The 23,126-nt window shown below is 37.7% G+C and overlaps 1 protein-coding gene across 30 annotated transcripts in view; it reads right to left on the reverse strand.

Annotated features, from left to right (window-relative positions):
• SETD5 (SET domain containing 5) overlaps positions 1-23,126 on the reverse strand; it is a 153,981-nt gene that overhangs the window by 119,195 nt on the left and 11,660 nt on the right. For 10 of the 30 annotated variants that reach the window (XM_063721947.1, XM_063721946.1, XM_063721945.1 and 7 more), the window contains exons 2-4: positions 7,511-7,570; positions 5,859-5,945; positions 3,000-3,186 (exon numbers count right to left, since the gene is read on the reverse strand). Coding sequence is in view for 15 of the 30 variants with exons in the window: in XM_063721938.1 (XP_063578008.1) it covers positions 3,000-3,070 (71 nt within the window). In the remaining 15 variants the exon portion in view is untranslated. Of the gene's footprint in view, positions 1-1,957; positions 2,183-2,999; positions 3,187-5,858; positions 5,946-7,497; positions 7,571-8,795; positions 12,033-23,126 lie in introns of those variants that run through there. The other 20 variants (XM_063721948.1, XM_002813491.5, XM_054551843.2 and 17 more) reach the window with 8 other exon arrangements.

Raw genomic sequence — 23,126 nt, forward strand, 5'->3', positions numbered from 1 at the left:
GATGGACAGTTAAAAGAAAGTAATAAATTTATACAACATTATTAATTTACTAGGTACATTACTAGATAAACAAGTATTCCAAAGAGCTGTACATATTTTATATAGATTTTGTACCACTGAACACATGGAGTGAAACATGATAGCTGTTTATTAGGAATGGATTTTTTTTTGGTGGCGGGGGGGGACAGGAAAAAGGGAAGTTGCATGAAATCAAAGATGGCCATGGAGATGGAGCTATGCTGGTTGTATCTTACCCATCTCCAAACGGGTAAATATGAACATATGCACTTCATGTGCAAGTCTAGGGAATAAAAATAAAATGTATTTTGTGGAGGTTAAAAGGCCATCGCACTGCACAATACTTTCTAGTTAAGCACAGCATTTAATATATTGCTGTGCATGCCAAATCTAAAATTTAAACTCACATCTTCTGATGAAGAAACTCTGCAATTTCCATATTGGTTACTGATTAAATACACAGTTAGACATTGACAGGTAACTACAAGATTTCCTAAAATATTCCTTGATATATATACTAGTCTTTATATTTTAAAATATGAATTAAAAGTTTGGAATAATGGAATTACATCTCTTTAGCAGCCAAACACTTTATGCAAATGTAATTACAGGCTTTCTTCTCCTATCACTGAATTGGACACATACACAGAAACCAGGCTCACAACAGATATACTCCATCAACGGTGTTCTAAGTACAACATGCAACCCAGCTGCTATCACGCCATTTCTTGGAAAATGCCTGAAATTCTGTTATGGTAGAGTTGGAAATTCAGAAAAATCTTTGTTTTGCTTGTTACATCTACAAATTTTCCTATAAACACACACAAAAATAAATGCATATTGCATATAGTTGCCATCAGATTTAAAATCCTATGAAGTGAAGTCTACATCTAGTTGAGTATGCTGCACTTAATACCAGGTTTAATCTTAAAGTGCCCAGAACAGCAAAATAGGCATGATGAAACATTAATAAATATCATTAATAATTTAACAGAATGGTATGTAGCTAGTTACTGACATTCTTTCCCTTCGCAGAAATGCATAACTATGTAGCTAGTTATGACCACAGTATCATAAATCTGTCTGGAGATCATGAATGAAAATGTTTCAGGAAATCCTAGGATATGCTGGTGTTAACAGAGACAGCGCAGTCACATTTGTAGACCAGAAGTATTTTTATTTCTGGAATTACTCCTAGACTCCCTAGCAGTATTTATGGGCAGTCATGTCTATACTTTGGGGAAAACACCAATTGTAAGATTAATTGCTCTGGGTCTTTTATCTACCAATTCCAAATGTATTGGTTTAACCTCTTTGTTGAAATTTCTCACAAATGTTAATGCTATCTATCTATACAGTTAGACAGTCTACATAGTACCAGGTTAGTAGCTGACTTTATAAAAACCTATAAACACAATACAAGCTGGCTACCTACTAATGCAGGGAGAGTTTTAAGTACTTTATTTGGGGAAAGAGTTGTAAAATGGTAAGTAAGTCTCAGTTACTGACATAACTAAATACCTTTTGCATGCAAACAAAACAAACGAAAACAAAAACAAAAGAAGAAAAAAGCTCTAGAAGAAACAAAATCAACCCTTCCCCACCCCCAACCCTCCTTTCTCCTTTTTATATGGGAATAAGCCCAAACACTGCTTTCCATTTTAGACTACCCCAGAATATTATATACTATTTCTCAGGGTAGCTTTAGGTCTTCCTCTTTAAGGAACTCAGTAAACAGGTAAGTTATATTAGGTGGCTTTATGAAGAAATATACACACTCTTTAATAATATTCTGTTTTAAGGAAGAAAACCACTTATTAATCAGGGATGTCATTCAACCCAGAAATCTGGTACAGTTGCTTTGCTTTGCTGAAGGGGGAAGAATCCCCAGGGACTGTGAAAATGGCAAGAGAAACAGGGGAATTAGAGCAACACCCACCTCACTCAAGAAGTGGCTGTGGGATCAAGAGTCTGAACTGGACCTGAACATATTCAAAACACCAGGATTTTTCCAGCCCAGACCCTAATCCCTGGTACTGCCTGGAATAGACTTGGCTTCTGGGGGTGTGCTGCCCCCTAGGCCCCTTGGGTCTCTTTCGCTGGACTTTCACATCCTGGTGTAGTGCCACTTCGTCTTGAAAGGTAGGGGGCTTCCACTTCCTTTCTGTAAGCAAGGAAGATTGGGTACAAGGGAGGTAAAAGGACAAGAGGGGGAATCTGTGAGCAGGGGGAATCTCGGACAACTTAAAAGAGAAGGGATACAAAAGACTAAAAATTTTAAAACTGTGAATAATATATATAAAGTTGTATAATGAAGGCCTACCTTCATTGCCATTTGGCATTTACATTCTTCAAGAATTGAGAGTATAATTTTAGGGATTGGGCCTTTGGACAAACTCTGAATTCCTAAAGCTGCTCTTAGCTGAAAAAAAAGTTTGGTACCACTGATTTTGAAGGTCCTCTTTCTAGGCAACGAATATTATAAAAAAACAGATGACGCTGCTCTCCATGTTTTCTACCCCAGATGTCAGAAGGTCTAGGCAACCTGCCCATATAGTTTCGGCCCCTTTACTCTAGAACAATGGGAAGTACATAGGAAGAGGACTTCAAAGAAAATCAGTTCGAAAGAACACCTTCTTATCTCCCTCCATCAGAATCATTAACTCTATAGAAGCAGGTAGTAACACCTACTTTATTCCAATTTTCTCCACCCATTAAAACAAATGAAAATGAATTCCTACTTTGCAACTTTGGTTCTATTAATTATTTGCCCAGAAATACCCCTCTGAAAACTCTTCCTTCCCCTTCTAATTCCTTTTTTCCACCAGCTTCAATGGGGGTAAAGGGAAAGGTCTAATGTTAATTACAGTGGGATAGGACCTGGCTAAGAAAATACTACATATTATCTTATTAGCTATCCATAAGAAAGTTGTCTCCACACAGACTGGTAATGTACCTACTACCTAGAAAGTAGCACTTACTCTGATCCAGCAGCCATATCTGAGTAGGATGTATCTGGTGTGGTGACTCCCAGAGGGATTGCAATGCTCATGACGTCCAACACAGCAGAGACTGGAAATCACGGGGTCCAATTAATGGAGACTGACCACTCTGAGAGTGGGGGTGAGCTGCAGAGCCTCATCCAACATGTTATGGACATGAGGAATCCTGCAACAGAAAAGGAAAATATCTAGTAAAATAAATAGCTAGTTATCAAATAGTTCTTCAAGTTTATCTTAAATGCTACTGAATATTTTTCTGCATTCTTGAATAAGGCTTTTTTTAAGGGATAATTATAAAATAAATACAGCCACAGTGTCCCATGTTTATTATGCATTTCATTAATGTTTCACAAAGTAGGGGGCAAAAAGTTATGCTTACTTTTGTTTTTCTTTTCAGTTGAAGGGAAAGGAAGAGTCTGCCTATCTCACTAACCAACACATTCTCCCCATTCTAAAACTGCCCAAACAAAATTTTCTGGCAGCCTAGGATGTAGCAAACAAGTTTTAAGATAAAGGATGGTTATTAAAAATATCCTAGTTTACCTAAACTCTTTAAAAATTCAAGATCTTCATTTAAGTTTTTTTCCTAGGCCACAAATAAATGCAGTTTCGCAAGCAGTCAATAATGTTATTTCTTCCAAATTAAAAGAGATCAATTTGTTGTTTATAGTTGAATGGAAACAGCTGTTTCTTACTGCCTTCTTTTGTCATTGAACACTCTCTTCCTTCTTTTAAATCATCTTAACTATAATTTTGGGAGAAGATGCAATCATCTTAGCAATTTTATTTGTGCGGTAATAATACGCTGTTAGATATGAACAAAAATATAAACCAGGAGGAGGCTATGCATGCGTGGGTGCAGAAGGTGCGTGGGTGCAGAAGGTGCATGGGAAATCTCTGTATCTCCTGATGAATTTTCCTGTGAACCTAAAACGGCTCTAAAAAAGTTGACTGTTTTTTAAAAACAACAAAAAAACCCCCGAAATCACGAAGAGTACAGTTTCATGATAAAGACTAAACAACTGTGTATGAAAAAGCAGTGAGGATAGCTTGACATGGTGACCATAAACCAGTGAAAGCTGGGAACAGAAAGACTCAGAAATTACTGAAGTATAAAAAAATGCAAAAATAGATTAAGAGATTTGGAGGTATGGTGCAGAGGGAAACAAGTGTTCTTTGTGTGACTTTACATTAGTAGTTTTACAGTAGTGTAAAAAAACATTAAAAGGATGAAACAAAAAGCATTTTATTTGGGGGGGGAATAAAGTCAATGTGAATGCCAAAGACCCATGTTAACAAGGACTTTTGCAAAAAAGACTACAAAAAGAGTCATGACTGATACACTGATTCATAATAAGACATTAGAACAATTATTAATACTAAAAAAACTAAAGGAATGAAAAGTACATGATACCGACTGAGTCAACCCAGGGGGTTAATGTAAATTTTATTTTTATTTTTTGAGACAGTTTCACTTTTGTTGCCCAGACTGAAGTGTAATGGCGCAATCTTGGCTCACTACAACCTCCGCCTCCTGGCTTCAAGACTCCTGCCTCAGCTTCCCAAGTAGCTGGACTACAGGCGCCTGCCAACATGTCTGGCTAATTTTTGTACTTTTAGTAGAGACGAAGTTTCACTATGTCGGCCAGGTGGTCTTGAACTTCTGACCTCGGGTGATCCACTCACACCTCAGCCTCTCAAAGTGCTAGGACTATAGGCGTGAGCCACCGTGCCTGGACGGTTAATGTAAATTGTAAATGGTAGATGGTCTGAGATGCTCCAATCTTACTTTGATATTAATGCAAATAAAAAACTGTGGGCTGGGTGCAGTGGTTCACAACTGTAATACCAACACTTTAGGAGGCCAAGGTGGGAGGATCACTTGAGTCCAGGAATTTGAGACCAGCTGAGGCAACATAGTGAGACCCCATCTCTACAAAAATAGTAAAAAAATATCAGCCAGCCATGGTGATGTGTGCCTGTGGTCCCAGCTACTTGGGAGCTGAGGTGGGAGGATCACCTGAGCACAGGAGGTAGAGGCTGAGGTGAGCCATAATCATGCACTGCACTCCAGCCTAGATGATGAAGTGGGACCTCTGGGTATGACAATACGCCTGTTCCTACACCCAACTGGAGGTGACATATAGCTGGCTGGGAAATGACTGGGCCAGACGAAGTGGCTCATTCCTGTCATCCCAGCACTTTGGGAGGCCGAGGCAGGTGGATTGCTTGAGCTTGGGAGTTCGAGACCAGCCTGGGACACATGGCGAGATCCTGTCTCTACTAAAAATACAAAATTTACCTGGTGTGGGCCGGGCGCGGTGGCTCACACCTGTAATCCCAGCATTTTGGGAGGCCAAGGTGGGTGGATCACTTGAGGTCAGGAATTCGAGACCAGCCTGGCCAATGTGGTGAAACCCCTTCTCTACTAAAAACACAAAAATTAGCTGTAGTGGCACACGCTGGTAATCCCAGCTACTCAGGAGGCTGAGGCAGGAGAATCTCTTGAACCCAGGAGGTGGAGGTTGCAGTGAGCTGAGATCACGCCACTGCACTCCAGCTTGGGCGACAGAGTGAGATTCCATCTCAAAAAAAAAAAAAAAAAAAAAAAAAAAAAATCTGGTGCGGTGGCATGCACCTGTAGTCCCAGCTAATTCAAGAGGCTGAGGTGGGAGGATTGCTTGAGCCTGGGAGGTGGAGGTTGCAGTGAGCTGAGATCGTGCCACTGCACTCAGGCTGGGCAACAAAGTGTGTCCCTGTCGCCAAAAAAACCAAAACAAAACAAAAACAAACAAAAAAAAGGACTGATGAAATTTTTTGCCTTTAGGCCAGTCTTACACATGTATGTTTCCTTTCCCTAACAGTATATCCAAACAGAGACCTTGGCAGTACATCTTCTAAGCCTTTGGGAAATTGAAGTAAAATCTGTAAATGATAAAACAAGAACACTCATCAAGTAAACCCAAAAGACACAGTGAAATACTGGGGGCTGTTGGTTACAACTCTTTCTATTAGTATTACTGTATAATTCAGATTAAAAGAAAAGCCCCAAAGCTGTCTGACCAGATAATCATATGAAAGTCTGATTATCACCACACCTCCCCGATCAGCAAAGGGAATCTGAATTGTATTATATTTTCAGTAAAAGACTTAAACCAAAAACCGTACTCAATATAATTAAAAACCCTTTGTTGTAGCCATTACTATTGTACACCCATTTAAAAAATGCATGGTTTAATGGTGAAACCCTATCTCTACTAAAAATACAAAAATTAGCTGGGCATGTTGGCATATGCCTGTGATCCCAGCTACTTGGGAGGCTGAGGCACGAGAATCGTTTGAACCTGGGAAGCAGAGATTGCAGTGAGCTGAGACAGGGCCACTGCACTCCAGCCTGAGCAAAAGTGAAACTCTGTCTCCAAAAAAAAAAAAAAAAAAAAAAAGTACAGTTTCTAGGATAAAAGACAAGTTATAAACCCAAGATGATAGTTGATATTTTTCCTAGAGCAATTTTTAAAAGATACACTAAAAGGAAAAGATGGAAAAGTTACTTCAGATAACATCTTAATGAGTGAATAAATGACTGCTACATTCACTAATGAAGCACCAACCCAGCTATTTTGGATAGTTGATAAATAACCTTAAGAAACATTAAGTCAGCTCAGTGCAGTGGCTCACGCTTGTAATCCCAACACTTTGGGAGGCTGAGGTGGGCGGATCACCTGAGGTCAGGAGTTTAAGACCAGCCTGGCTAACACGGTGAAACCCCGTCTCCATTAAAAATACAAAAAAATTAGCCGGGCACGATGGCGGGCGCCTGTAATCCCAGCTACTTGGGAGGCTGAGGCAAGAGAATCGCTTGAACCCGGGAGCCGGAGGTTGCAGTAAGTCGAGACCGTGCCATTGCACTTCAACATGTGCAACAAGAATGAAACTCCGTCTCAAAAAAAAAAAAGAAACATTAAGTCAGTAACTATAAATTTCTATTTCATAAAAATTATTCCGTTTTTCTTGTGTCTAGTTTAACATGACTGTTTCATTCTTCTGATGAAAGCAACCATAATAGGTTAGCTTGACCATCTCATTCTAACTAATGCTTTAATAATGATGAGGCTTCTTAATTCAAATTCTGTTAATAATCCCAAATTTCTCAAATATTACCCTAAGAATAGTTCCTTTCCTAAGTAACTCTGTAAAATGTAGCTATTAGAATGTTAACTGAGGAACATTTAACAGATCATCTAAATGTAGTATTCTCTTATTATAATTTGTTTGTTTTTTCCTAGCAGAATATAAACTCTATGAGGACAGGGATTTTTATCCACTGCTGTAGTTGCAATGGCCAAAACAATAACTGACACATAGAGAAGTTCAAGAAATATCTGCTAAGTAAATTATAATCACAATTTACTACAACATGATTCCAGCAGTCATTAAAATGCAAAAAAAAAAAAAAACAGAAATTAAAAGGATTTACTTGGGTCAGTCACCTTTATATAGACTTCTGAATATGAAGTCCCCCCAAATTATCTGCTAGTAGTTCTGAAGACCTAGAAAAAGTTGAGACACAAATTAGTATAGAAATAACATTGATGAACACACAGAATGGAATTCTACAGCTATATTATGTTTCTGTACACTGTCTTGTTTATCATCCTACATCTATACTGTCTTGTTTACCACCCTACGTCCATCCAGCACTGAATTTTTTGCCCTTTAATTTTTTATTTTTCCATAAAGCCAGAAATGAGATGGTAGGGAAGGAAATTATTTGACTTAAATGGTAAATACTTATGTCACTGGCTAATTTTTCTCCTTCCTTCAAATTAGAATTCTCTCATTTTCCAAGGGATCCCTTCTTTTTCTCTCTCCTAAAAGGTGCTTCCCTTCTTCATTGAACACTTCTCAAATTCAGAGAGATTTCTTTAACCCGATGTCCGACAACTGTCCAGCCAGACAAGGGGCCATCATCACTCATTAAATTACAAGTCCATATTTATTACTCCTTTCTTTCCCTTCATTCCACACCATCTAGTTTCTTGTCCTACTATAAAAAAGTGATAAAAAGGAGTCAGTTCTATTTGTGGTCAAAAGGAAACATGCTTAAAAAATGGGGCTTAAATTAATTTTCTACCTTCCAAAAAGGAAGGGAAAATAGGTGATCCAGGACTTTGGGGGGAAAATGATCAGTATCCTTTAAGTCTCTGGTGTTTTTTCCTAAAAGTCAAATTTAACGCTAGCCAGAGTTATTAACATCTTAAAGATTAACATATCATAAACATGAAAAGAGCTATTCATAGGATTCCAGTTACCAAGCATTAGAACACATGCATTTCATTTATGTTGATGTTTTATGATTTCTAATTTTAAAAAAACTGGAAAATAAACTTTTAGAAACAATTTAAAATAGTACACCCAGAATTAGAGAAAAAAAGTATCAAAGTAACAGTAAAAGGAAGGAAGAAATAAAGTAAATCAAGGAAGAAGCAATAGCAAATAAGAAAGAAAAAAAGGAAAGGAGGAAGAGAGAAATAGATGTGAGTGTACAGTAGGAGGTAAATGAATGCATCACAGTTTCAATTTATTATTAATTTAACTATTTCCAGAACAATCCATCAGAATCCACAGGAACACTAGTAAGTTCTTGGATTCAGAAATAGACACAGCCTGTATCTTCCAGTAGTACCGAGTACTCTCTTTAGGAGGTGCCATTTACATACAGTTTCTAGGGAAAAGGATATTAAATAGAACATGCCAGAAATGTTTCTTAATTACCCCATCTTTTTAATTGGGTTCAGAAATGGCCAACAATCTCTGTATCATCATTCTGACAGTCTCTTCTCTATATGACTTGCTGAAAGCACAAGACCTGTATGATCTCCCTGGTCACTCACAGAGAAGACAAACAAAAAGTGTTTTATGAACAAGTCCAACAGAGATTTCAGAAGAAGAAATTGCATCAGACAGGTGAGGCGGAAGCAGCTGGCAGACAAGAGTCCAATAAACAACCAATCCAATGAAAGAAATTCAGAACAAGTCTGCTTCAGTAATCCTGTGAAGAGGACTGGCAGGAAGAGGAGTGCCGCTTCAGAAAGAGAACAGGCCTCATATGCTTCAGACAGTCTTTGTACTGAGGCTGTGGACCTTGGCCATTCTCCCAGAAATGATGCAATCCTGATGAACAAGATCTGCTGCCAGAGAAACAATTGTTAACAGCCTATGCAGACAGCAACTCAGCCAAGGAGCAATCTCTGATCAACTCTCTCCATAAATCAACAACGCCAAATCTCTCTTCCTCAATTTCAGTGTCTGACAAAACATAAGTGAACACAGTATATATTAAGATACATAAGAACAAGCCATTTTCTCAAAGGGTCCTTTTTCTTTTAATTCCTTAGGCTGTACAATATCCATTATTAAATTTCAGATAAAATACTGAACATTTTTTACTTTTACAAATACAATTATCCAAGCACATCAATAGTAATAACATAAATATGAAAATTTATACTTATTTTCCTCATTCTCATAAGAAAACCTTTTTGGGAGGTAGTGGCTTCCCTAAGCATAAAAAGTGCTGTGAAATCTATCATCCAGCTATAACATTTCAAGTAAAGACACATATACACACACTCTAATTCAGAGACAGAAAGTATATTTCATAGATATTTTTGAAATTAGATAAAAGTCAATGTTAAATATTGGCATCTATCAGAGAAAAGAGAAAATCTAATCTTGCTTAGGCTGACATGTAAGGTAGACTGAGCAGTATCATCTCCCAATAGTACTTACAACAACCACTTTTTTGCAGGGCAGCAATATTACTTCAGATCTTACTAAAGGATCAGATTATTTTCATCTTATTAGCCATGATTTACTAATTTAGAATCTAACTTAAAAATATCCTCAATTTAATAATCTTCCCTAGAATCCTCATCTCCTAGGCCTGGTTTCTTTTTCAGAAGTTTTGGTATCGGGTTTTTCACACAGTATTATAAAATTATAAAAAGTTATGTTTTTCTTGCTAAATAAAAGATCCTGTATAAAGCACTTCTCTAAACTTCAACTAGCCAAAAGTCATGACTAACCAAACTTCTTCCTTTTGAAAGCAATAACCCTTAAACTGGGATTCATGAAAAAACACAAATATCTAAGATATATCCTGAAATAAGTCTATTCAGCCCAATCTACTACTTCTATATACTACTAAACAACGAAAATGAACAGATATACAGAATAGCTCTGAAGCACTAAAAAAACTTTAATAGGTCAATAAATGAATAAATTTAACTCAGGAAAAAACACTTTTTGGGAATATTTCAAAAGGGTTAAAGTAGCTAATAATTTTTTAAAAATCCAATTTCTGAACTTGATTATTCAAAATTTTGTTATTACATATAGGCTGAATTTCTTCTTAAATACATCTATAGTTCTTTGATTTATCTTTTGAATGACTTTACAAAATAGTAAAAAGGGGAAATGGGGAAAGAATATTGGGTTTTCTGGTATGATGATTTTTACTCTCTACTTAATTTTTAAATCACAGAACAGTCCACAATACAATAAGTATATGATGGCATTTTATCTACATGACCAACTTGCATGAGAATGAATGTGGCAGCTGCATTATATACTTATCTTCAACTCCATCTCAAAGTCAAATATCTCAAGTAAAATCACTGTAGCTGTACCATGACAGCCTTTTACCTTAGGAGAAGAAAAGTATGCTAGGAAAAAGCACTATTAGAGGCCAGGTGCGGTGGCTTGCACCTGTAATCCTAGCACTTTGGGAGGTCAAGGCAGGAGGATTGCTTGAGCCCAGGAGTTCAAGACCAGCCTGGGCAACATAGTGAGACCCATCTCCTAAAAAAATAAAAAAAGAAAAGAAAAAAAAGGCACCATATTAGGAGTTAGGAGACTTGAGTTGTAGCCTACAACATAATTAGTGACCTCAGAAAAATCACTTTACATAGATGAACCCTAAATTCCTCAAAGTAAAATCTTCATTGTGTGTCTTCCTGCTCCAAATTTCTATGAATCCTGGCACTGCTGCCAACTAGCTTAGGCAATTCATAGAATGTCTCAAAGTCTCAGTTTTCTCATCAGTTGGAGAAATTTTGCCTAAATTAATGAAAGTAAAATACAGATATTAATGGCTCATAAATGTGCACAACCTACTTCATCTATAGTAAGTAAAAGTGGCTCCCATAAAAAAAAAAAAAAAAAAAACCTGTTGTGCTGACTCATACGAGCACATGGACTAGCATTTGCAGCAAGTTAGAGCTTAAATAACTTTCTGGTCCCTTTAAGTATATGTGAAGAAAGAGGAGGTGCTGCTAATAACCTGAATATGGCTAAACACTGTTTTTATTCTTCTCCAAAAGCATGTATTTCAAGTTTGCTACACCAGATAATGTGGAAAGAAAAAATGTGAGAAACATGGAAAAAAAAATGAGAGAGAAGTGTTAAGCATTAGAAGAAACAAATATGAGTTACTGGAAAACAAAGAGATGAACTCTAAAAGAGCACTCAGAGATACAGTGAAAAGTTCATGTATTTGGAACAGTATAAATTAGGCTTATAATCTGAAGCAAGTTAATGCAAGCAAAGAATTTTAGGGGTTCGGGACTGAAGGGAAAAAAAAGAGAGAAACACTGATTGGGGTAAGCACTGAGAGACAGGAAACATCATGATTTAGTAATTTAAAGCAAAAATAAAAATTTCCTTTTCTCCCATCTCTTCTACAATACCAGTTTATTCCTTGATTCCTTTGCCTAAATTTATACTCCCCCTAGGAGCTACTGAGCTCGGCACAATAAACCGATGTCTATAAGAAATCTAAGTTTACTAGAATAAAACGCCATTAAAAGACAACTTAAAAAAAATCCTACTTTAGTCTATATTAAGAATTTCCTTCTCGATAAAAAAATTCGTAATTAGTGCGTATTATAGAGACCAAGTCATACTTAGTAGTACGTGGAGCAGAAGAGGGGAGTGGCCGTAGGATAAGACTACATACCATAAATAATAGAATTATTATTATTATCTAAATATTGTGATCGTAAATTATTTTAACACTGAAGAAAAATATTTTATTTACAACCCATTTAACAATGATAAAAAGGTATTTACTGCTCAACTAACCAACAATACACAGATTCTTTGTAACCTTAACAAGAACCAGGAAGATTTTAGACTTCTAAGTACCAAATAAAGATGATGCCCTCAAATAATTTAGACTGACTAAACCTCTGTAAAGAGTTATACTCTCAACACTTTCTGAAGGTTCTGTCCTACTGTGTTCTGAGGCTCAGAACATGTGTTAGAGACCAATGTACCAAACTAGAGTAGGTAAAAGAACCTCTCATATCTCTACACGTACCTCCTCTCTGTGAATTCAGATTTTCTTCATTTTCAAATCCCAAAATGGGAGCCACTTTTACTTACTATAGATGAAGTAGGTTGTGCACATTTATGAGCCATTAATATCTGTATTTTTACTTTAATTTAGGCAAAATTTCTCCAGCTGATGAAGAAACAGAAATGAAGAAACAGAGCTACAAAAAGATTAACTTGTATGAAGTCTACTACACACCTACAGTAGTAAAGTTCAGAGGAAAGAAAATTAAGATGTTAATGTATAGCTTGTTTATTATAGTAATTACTACTTACTTTAGATAGCAGCATCTGAGTTATAACTAATTGTTTTTATTTTTATTTTTGAGACAGGGTCTGTCACTCAGGTTGGAGTGCTTTCGTGCAACCACAGTTCACTACAACCTCAACCTCCTGGGCTCAAGCGATCCTCTCACCTTAGCCTCCCAAGTAGCTGGGACCACAGACGCATACTGCCATGCCCAGCCTTGTTTTTATTAAGTACCAATTGGTGCTATGTTAGACAATTAGGTCCAGATAAAATTCCTGGCTGTCTTGGGATTTATATTATGTAGATTTGCTACTTTTTTCATTCATTCATTCAACAAACATGAAGTAACTACTATTAATATACATATATAATATATAATATATAATATATATATAAAATATATAATATATATATATATACACACACTATGTTAAGTGCTATTTTAAGAGGTTTATTTTATCCAAAGTAGAAAAGGGTAGGCAACTTGCAAACTGTTCAGGTTTGCCTATGTGCCAAGTATTGCATTTATACAACCATGAAAGGGGAGAAAAATCCTTTAAGTGGGCCGGGCGCGGTGGCTCATGCCTGCAATCCCAGCACTTTGGGAGGCCAAGGCGGGTGGATCACCTGAGGTCAGGAGTTTGAGACCAGCCTGGCCAAGATGGTGAAACCCCGTCTCTACTAAAAATACAAAAATTAGCCAGGCATAGTGGTGGACACCCATAATCCCAGCTACTTGGGAAGCTGAGGCAGGAGAATCGCTTGAACCCAGGAGGTGGAGGTTGCAGTGAGCCAAGATTACACCACTGCGCTCCAGAAACCCTAAAATGAAAGTTATCTGCAAATTCCCAATGTTTATGTATGTGATTCACATTTTTTTTTTTTTTTTGAGACGGAGTTTTGCTCTTGTTGCTCAGGCTGGAGTGCAATGGCACGATCTCGGCTCACTGCAACCTCCACCTCCCGGGTTCAAGCAATTCTCTTGTCTCAGCCTCCTGAGTAGCCGGGATTATAGGTGCCCACCACCACACCCAGCTGATTATTGTATTTTTAGTAGAGACGGTGTTTCACCATGTTGGCCAGGGTGGTCTTGAACTCCTGGGCTCAGGTGATCTGCCTGCTTCAGCCTGTGTGATTCACTTTTAAGACTACTACTGACTGGATGTCCTGTAAAGTTCTCACACACTAAATATTAGATCTTAGTTGCATTTCTACAAATCTGGGCTGGGAGCTTCAAAATAAACCCTAGCTGAAGCAATATTCAGAACCAAAGTACTTTCTTATAGTTGTCCTTTGACATAACCTTTAATTCTTTTAATAGACCCCACTAAGCTCTAAATTTCTTCTTTCTGTAATGAAAAAAACTTATGCTAGCCATCTGTAATATAGCTGGCATCTGTAGAGGTCTGACTGCAAATGCAAGTAAACTAGAAGATTTGAGTGCTTCGTTTCAAACAAATTATCAAAATTCTGTTCTACCACTTTGGGAGGCCGAGGCGTGAGGATCACGAGGTCAGGAGATCGAGATCGTCGTGGCTAACACGGTGAAACTCCGTCTCTACTAAAAATACAAAAAAAATTAGCCGGGCGTGGTGGCGGGCGCCTATAGTCCCAGCTATTCGGGAGGCTGAGGTAGGAGAATGGCGTGAACCCGGGAGGCGGAGCTTGCAGTGAGCCGAGATCGCGCCACTGCACTCCAGCCTGGGCAACAGAGCAAGACTCCGTCTCAAAAAAAAAAAAAAAACTCTTTCTAGCAGTTCTGCCTTAGAAGTATAAAATATGATGCTTCATTTTTAATCACCTTTGGAAAGAAACCTAGACACTGTAAGAGACTTATCTTAGAATATGTGGGAAAAAAATAAATAATAAAATAATTAAAAAAAAAAAAAAAAAAGACTTGGCCAGACGCAGTGGCTCCCGCCTATAATTCCAGCACTTTGGGAGGCCGAGGCGGGCGGATCACGAGGTCAGGAGATCGAGACTATCCTGGCTAACATGGTGAAACCCCGTCTCTACTAAAAATACAAAAAATTAGCTGGGCGTGGTGGTGGGCACCTGTAGTCCCAGCTATTCGGGAGGCTGAGGCAGGAGAATGGCGTGAACCTGGGAGGCAGAGCTTGCAGTGAGTGGACATCAGGCCACTGCACTCCAGCCTGGGTGACAGAGCGAGACTCCGTCTCGGGGGGGGGAAAAAAAATACTTATCTATACTGATTTACTAAAACACAGGAGACAAAATACGGACTTCACTTTCATCATAGGAACAAAATCACTTGGTATACTCCATTATGACACCCACATGGTCCAAATCCATGCCCTGGCCAAATGAGGGAAAAAACCCTCTTTTTTGTTGTGCTGGCACTAGCACCTGACTGAAGAGCTATTCTCCTTTGAGATTTTTGCAGACTTTCAGCAATCCACATCAGTCACCTCCCTATGATTTCAAGGTAGCATTACATAATAGCAGTGAACTGGTCTCACTACCTCTGGGGTGTGAACCCTCCAATCTACTCTATATTCTTCCATGATGTTATCCCTTCTAGAGCATAACTTTGGTAACTATCATTGCATTATTTGAAATCTACAGATAATGGTTTCCTTAATGCTTATGGGGCTAGTCCAAACTCCTTTGCCTGAATGGAACAAGAACTTTTTTGTTAATTAGCTACTAACCTGTTTCCTTCTCCTTCAAAACTTTGTTTACATTATTCATGCTTTTATTTTTTATCTTAAAAAAAAAAACTTTATGGTGAAAAACTTCAAATAAATATAAAAACAGAGAAAACCCAATGCTCCCTACCCAGCTTTAATCAACAATCAATTCATGGCCAATCTTATTTTATCTATAACCTCTCTTCCTTCCAGGATTAGTCTACAGCAAAATCCCCAAAATACCAGTTGTGTCTATGACATCTGGTGGGTGGAGCTATCCCTTGTTTATCCTTATAATGGGTATGAGGATACATAAGAGGGCATGTTTATCATAATGATAGGTCATGGTGATAAGAAATCAAAGGTCATCATTCTTTAGCAAAAGTTCCGATGAACAAAAAGCTTATGCAATTCAACAATTGCTAGATTTGCTGAGTAATGCTTAGGTTTTACAATTATACACTTGTGGTTATTAAAAAAGTCTTAATCATTGAAACATTTTAAGAAAAAAATCACTGTAAACTATTTTTATGACACGAGTTTGTTGATAAATTTCTTGCATTCTTGGGAATGCAAATTTCTCCTTAGAGCAGAGCTAACTGCAAGTACATACATGACCCACAGCTGCGACATAGCATTCCTATATTTGCTATATGCCAATATACAAAAATGAATGACACAGGAGAAACACCCCAAAGCAGGCAGACAGTGAGTGTGATATTCCATAAATCTGTGTACTAAAGATAAGGACTGATTATATCACAAAAGTGATGGCTCACATTTGAGGTAGATGGCCAGCTGTTCTTATTTTTAGTGAGCAATCTCTTAGAGTACTTGGAGTCTTAGAGTGCTGACAGACTTAGGGCAAAATGGCTCACCCACTCTGAGGCACACCTTCCAATGGAAAAATGACTCAATAATAACACTGAGTGTCACAAACCAAAAATATTTTGGATGCATGTGGAAGATTCCTATTTGAACCACAAAAAAATTACAAAGAAGGTAGCTAGGCATGGTGGTGCACACCTGTAGTCCCAGCTACTCAGGAGGCTGAGGTGGGAGGATTGCTTGAGCTCGGAGGGTGGCTCGCAGTGAGTTGAGGATGCGCTGCTGCACTCCAGCCTGGGCAACAGAACCAGAGCCTGTCCTTTAAAAAAAAAAAAAAAAGTTCAACAGCAATGTGGCTGGGCAAGGTGGCTCACACCTGTATCCTAGCGCTTTGGGAGGCTGACTTAGGAGAATCACTTGAGGCTAGGAGTTTTGAGGCCACCCTGGGCAACACAATAAGACAGCCAGGAGTGGTGGTGCATACCTGTAGTCCAAGCTATTTAGGAGGCTGAGGTGGGAGGATCCCGATCCCTTGAACCTAACTAAGAGTTGAGACTGCAGTGAGCTACGACTGTGCCACTGCACTCCAGCCTGAGTGACAAGGAGATCTTGTCTCTAAAATTAAAAAAAAAAAAATAATAAAATAACAGCAATGGAAGACAACGACCAACTCAAACAAACACTAATATACGTCTAGTAGGTTACTGAGCAAAATAAAATCTTTGAAATGGTAAGCACATTTGTCTTCCTAGAAGTCCAAATGTCTTTGGATCAGCTAGCTAGTGGCTTGTTATGAGATCCAGGACCTTCAACAGTTCCCGTCATCTAAAGCATTAAAAATATTTGACTTATAGATTACAAAAACTTTCACTGGAAATCTTAATATGAAAAATGATTTTAAAGCCTTGACACATATGCTCATCTTTGATCCAGTTTAATAAACATTTCAACTGTATTTGGGCCAAAATGCTCATGTGATTAATTAACTTATAATAAATGAGTCCCAGGAAACTGATAAAAACTACTTTTTAGTTAGGAATACAACTGGTATAAACTGCTTTAATTCTTATACAAAATATAATTACAACCATATACCATATTTAAACTTTCCCATTTATGTTACTGTCTCTTTTAATCATCTCTGTTAGTTTTCTTGTCATATCAGAGTTTGACCCCAAACAAAGCTCAGAATTCTAGCTCTGAACAGAGTGAAGCAAAACACAGACTATCTCGGATTTCCATAAATTTGCTATTTTCCTTTTAATTAAAACGTCTATTTATAAACTTATTTTTTCCTGAGTAAAATAGTTCCAAATCCTGAACATTATTGTTTTTGAATACTGTTTTTCCTTTTCCAATACTCAGTAACCAATAACAAAAAAATTAAAAAAAAAAAATCCATGCCCCAGATTTTTAACAAATCCATTGAAGACCACCATTAATAACTTAAAAGCAGTGGTTCTCAATCTTTTGGAGAAAAATGCTTGTTTTTTCTTATAAGTTTAAAAATTTTTCATCTGTTGATGAGGAGAATACAATAAAAAAATACACTACGGAGAACTAGTAATTCCTCTGCACAATATCCCTCCATTTTATGTCCTTAAGGACCATTACCTATTTAGCCAAGACAGGACTAAACAATGTGTATCTTGGGAAATATATGGAATGATACTACTAGGGGGGAAAAAGGGAAACCAAGATCCCTGCTCTAGAAAGGGTCCCCCTTTCACCTGTTGTGCCAAGCAGCAAACTATCATTAAGTGGCCTTGTAGAAACAATGATAGCCTCATACTCATCCCCGAATTCTTAAACACACACCCCCCCCCACAAAAAACACACACGACCAATGGCTCTTCAATGAATTAAGAATTTCTTAAGAATCTACTGAGATTCAAGACTGCTTTTCACATTTTGAATTCCAACTCTTCCTACATCTGAATATGAACGTAAAAAGGCAATCTAGTAGCAATCCATTTATTCTAGTACCAATATTCAAAAACATCCTAGGCATAACTACTTTGTGACTGTTTTTCTAGAAGATTTCAGACTTAATACTTAGCTATTATTTGAGCACACATACTCGTTCCTCAGAAAACTGCAGAGACAAAATTTGACGTAAAACTTCTAGGTCTTGGCCAGGCGCGGTGGCTCACGCCTGTAATTCCAGCACTTTGGGAGGCCAAGGTGGGCAGATCATGAGGTCAAGAGTTGGAAACCATCCTGGCCAAAATGGTGAAACCCCATCTCTACTAAAAATAGAAAAATTAGCTGGGCGTGGTGGCGCGTGCCTGTAGTCCCAGCTACTCGGGAGGCTGAGGTAGGAAAATTGCTTGAACCTGGGAGGCAGAGGTTGCAGTGAGAAGAGATCACGCCATTGCACTCCAGCCTGGGTGACAGAGCCAGACTCCATCTCAAAAACCAAACAAAACCAAACAAAACCAAACAAAAAATGAAACTTCTAGGTCTCTGCTGTATACTCTTTCCTGAACTGCAGCCAGTCTGGGATAAAGGAAGTCCCAACTGACTGAAAGGCAAGGTATTGATGTTTGGAAGAGGCCAATTTACTTAAACACACACACACACACACACACACACACACACACACACACACACACACTTACTTAAACACACACACACACACCCACACACACACACACCCCCACACACACACACACCCCCACACCCCCCCCCCCCCCCAAAGAAGCTACAATTTACAATCACTCCCATAAGGGATAACATCTGAAAAACATTCATCCTCTTCCTTCATCCGTGTTCCAGATCCAGAAGGCCCATGCAATTCTAGGCAAAGAATCCTAGAGAAAAAAGATCAAAACTACAGATGGGCAGCAATAAAGTCGGGGGAGAGAGAAAGGCAGATTGTATCAGTAGAGGTGGAAGTCTCCTTAAATAAGGTCTGATATATTTATAAGATACCTTTTCAGAAATTCAATCGTATCATAAAATGTTACCTATTGCATACTGAACACACTATTACATTAATTAATCCATTTGCTTCCTCAATCTTCTCTTCAGGAATGCTCTCCAGAATCTGTATAGACTTCTTTATAATATTAAAATTTCCCTCTTAGTATAAACTCATTATATATCTATGTAGGCTACTCTATTTTTTCTGTTGATTGGAAATAGCAGGCGATGATCAAGAAAGGAAATGGGCTCAGAGGGCAAGCAGTATCAACAGGGAAAGACTGAAACATCTAATTATGTTCACTAGTCTGCTTTACCAGGATTCATGATAGCCAAGTCTATGAATACTTTTATTTTAAAATTTAATACTTTCTATTATGGGCTGGGCATGGTGGTTCATGCCTGTAATCCCAAAGCTTTGGGAGGCTGAGGCATGAGAATCTCTTGAGGCCAGGAGTTCAAGGCCGGCTGGGCAACATAGCAAGAACTTGTTTCAAATAAAGTATGAAAGTAAAATGGTATAAAGAAGTCCAATTATTCGTTATCTAGTATCGACAATGACCAACCAATAAGTTGTTTCATCTATTATCTCCTCTCTATCTAAAGCAAACCCCAGATAACATTTCATTTCATCCATAAATATTTCAGCATGTATCTCCAAAAGATAAAGACTTGTTTAAAAAACAAAATGTGGGCTGGGCATGATGGCTCATGCCTGTAAACCCAGAGCTTTGGGAGGCTGAGGCGTGAGACCACTTGAGGCCAGGAGTTCAATCAAGACCAGCCTGGGCAACAGAGTGAGACCCCCACCTGTAAAAGATATTTTTAAAAAAATTAGCTGGGTGTGGTAGCACATACCTGTAGTCCTAGCTACATTGGAAGCTGAGGTGGGAGGACTGCTTGAGCCCAGTGGTTCAAGGTTACAATGAACAACGATTGTGCCACTGCACTCTAGCCTGGGCGACAGAGTAGGACCTTGTCTCTTAAAAAAAAACAAAAAAAACCAAAAAAAACCCCCAAAAATGTGCATTGTAGTTTGCTCCTCATTTTTTTGGTGGTGGGGAAAAGGGAAGATAACTTTAGTGTACCATTTTATCCTTTCCTAGAATGCCCATATCTAAAATACTGTCTTCTAATAGGAATTCCTTATAGCACTCTACAACCTCACTCCAACCCCAAAGTATTAAAAAGAAAAACAAAAAACAAACAACAAAAAAACCAAACCTGAACTAATGAACAATCTGGTGTTATATAAGTTACTTTGAGGGCACGTAAAGACAAATGTATCTCAAAATTCTAGAGTTAAACAAACAAAAAAACCACCTGTGACTCTGGTCAGCATACACAATACCCTAAAGCCACAACAAATAATACAATTTCAGGATCCAGTGTTTGTAAAGGACCCTGGATCCTGAAAAGGAGACTTGTTTCCTTAAAACTTTCTTTATTAAATTTTTAAATGTGATTATATTTATATAGTAAGCACTGGTATACTTGTGAAGTCAGAGGCCTCAAATTTTAACTAGATACCAATTATTCCTTTGTTAACAGGTGGTTCTTTTCATATAACCAATGAAGTATTGAAAATCAGGTGTTGTTTACAGAATATGAACATTACTAATTCTAAGTAAAGTTCAGACAGAGTTTAGAGAACTGATCAAATACTTGTAACCACAATCACTTCCAAAATAAAGGCAGCATTTACTGGATGCTTATGTTGCACCAGCCACTGTTCCTTTAACCACTTTTCATGCATTAGCTCATATAATGCTCATAATGTTTAGGAGAAAAGTATTATTCCTATTACGCCAAAGAATTAAACTCATCTTGGCCAAGGCCAAAGCAAGAAAACCACAGCTAGAATCCTCACATTCTTAATCACTATTTCTTCACCTTTGGTATATCTTGATTTAGTATTTTTAAAGACTATATTAGTCATTAGAAAGTGACGTATTGCTGAAATATGATAACTTTAAGATACTGTAATTAGGAAGGATAAAACATTTAATATTTAACAGATACAAGACTTTTAAAATTTAAATATTTTATTTAAAACACATAAAATCAACTAACTTGGATTTTAAATGACAAAGTTAAAAAATACATGACATCCTTTCTAAATAACATACATTTCAGGTCTAAGGGCAAACCATTCAAGAAATGTTAACTGATGAGCTCTCTACACTTCAAGTAGCACCAGTGTCCCAAGTGTACCTGAAATTCCCAGAGACAAACATGGTCTGGCATTTCAAGAGAGAGAATTTTGGCCAGGTGCGGTGGCTCACCTGAAGTTAGGAGCTCAAGACCAGCCTGACCAACAAGGTGAAACCCTGTCTCTACTAAAAATATAAAAATTAGCTGAGTGTGGTGGCAGGCACCTGTAGTCCCAGCTACTTGGGAGGCTGAGACAGGAGAATTGCTTCAACCTGGGACGCCTAGGTTGCAGTGAGCTCAGATCATGCCACTACACTCCAGCCTGCGAAACAGAGCGTTGGGAGGCTGAGACAGGAGAATTGCTTCAACCTGGGACGCCTAGGTTGCAGTGAGCTGAGATCATGCCACTACACTCCAGCCTGCGAAACAGAGCGAGACTCCATCTCAAAAAAAAAAAAAAAAAAAAAAGAGAATTTTCACTGGAGAAAGAGTGTTTCTTATCTCAAACTGCTTATATTAAGCCAAGAAATTCTGGTTCCAAAAAAAAAAAAAAAAAAAAAAGAACAGAAATTTCCACATTCCTCTTCTACAGTGTAAAAATATTAGTTACTGAAAAATCTAGAAGGAAATAGTTTTAGTAAATGAACTAACCTAAATGCTTCTTGTGCTAAAACGGGAAGTATCGACAAAATATCACTCTGAAAATTCATGATGACTCTGTTGAGTCTAACATATAGGGACAGGGAGAGAACCAGCTGGAGGACGCTAGGATAGAAGCTCAATTTTTCTGATTATACCCAACTTTGTAAATTTCACTTACTAACCATTTAAGTATTTTACATAATCATAAAACAAAACCTAATCCCTGAAAAATCTGAAAGTAAAATGTAACAAATTAACCTCACTGTGTATCAAACTGGTGGCATAACCATAGAGAACTATTCTAAGGGGGATTTCAAAATACTGTAATCTGACTGTATATGGTCATGTGCCACATAATGACATTTCAGTCAAGGATGGACCACATATGATAATGATCCCATAAGACTGTAACGGAGCTGCCCTACAAAGGTGCACCATTTCATTTTTTATCTTTTATACCGTATGTTTATCTTTTCCGTTTTTAGATACACAAATGCTTACCACTGTGTTACAACTGCGTATAGTATCCAGTGGTCACATGCTGTACAGATTTGTAGCCTAAGAGCAATGGGCTATACCATATAGCTTAGGGGTACCATCTAGGTTTATGTTAGTACATTCTAGATGTTCACACAATGACGAAATCACCTGACAACACATTTCTCAGAAAATATCCTCATCAAGTGAGGCATGACTATCTCTATTTCTAAAGGGATATACCCTAAGGGCAAAAAGACATGAGAAAACAAAACAAAAAACCACTTTCCAGTAATCATATTGTTCTGTCACTCTAAAACTGTAGTGTGTGTATTGTGGCACAAAACAAAGAGAAATTACATAGGTGTTAGTGAAAACTGAGATTTTGGGCATGGGGAAAGGGAGAAAGATTAGGTTTACTTAAGCATCATGTAGTACTGAATTTGAAATGCAGCTTTTAAAATACCAACTGATATTTTTAAAAAGAAATAAAATACTTTTAAACTTTGTCCATTGAAAAATCTAGAAACAAGGCCCAAACCAAGAGCAATGAACACTCCTACCATCCATACTGTGGTTTCTAAGTACCATTTCTCATTAAAAGAACGAAGAGGTTTCTGCAGAAATGGCTGATTCCAGGTTTGGGGCAAAAAATGTACAAAATTATCCTAGCACATCTAGTAATAGTAGGAAGCAAGGAAACAAGTGAGGAAAGTATTAAGAATGAATCAAAAGAATTTAGTAGCCAACAAAGGTAGGACAACCTGAATGTCAAAAATAGTA

Source organism: Pongo abelii, chromosome 2 (assembly GCF_028885655.2).
Source record: "Pongo abelii isolate AG06213 chromosome 2, NHGRI_mPonAbe1-v2.0_pri, whole genome shotgun sequence".
NCBI classification, from domain to species: Eukaryota; Metazoa; Chordata; class Mammalia; order Primates; family Hominidae; genus Pongo; species Pongo abelii.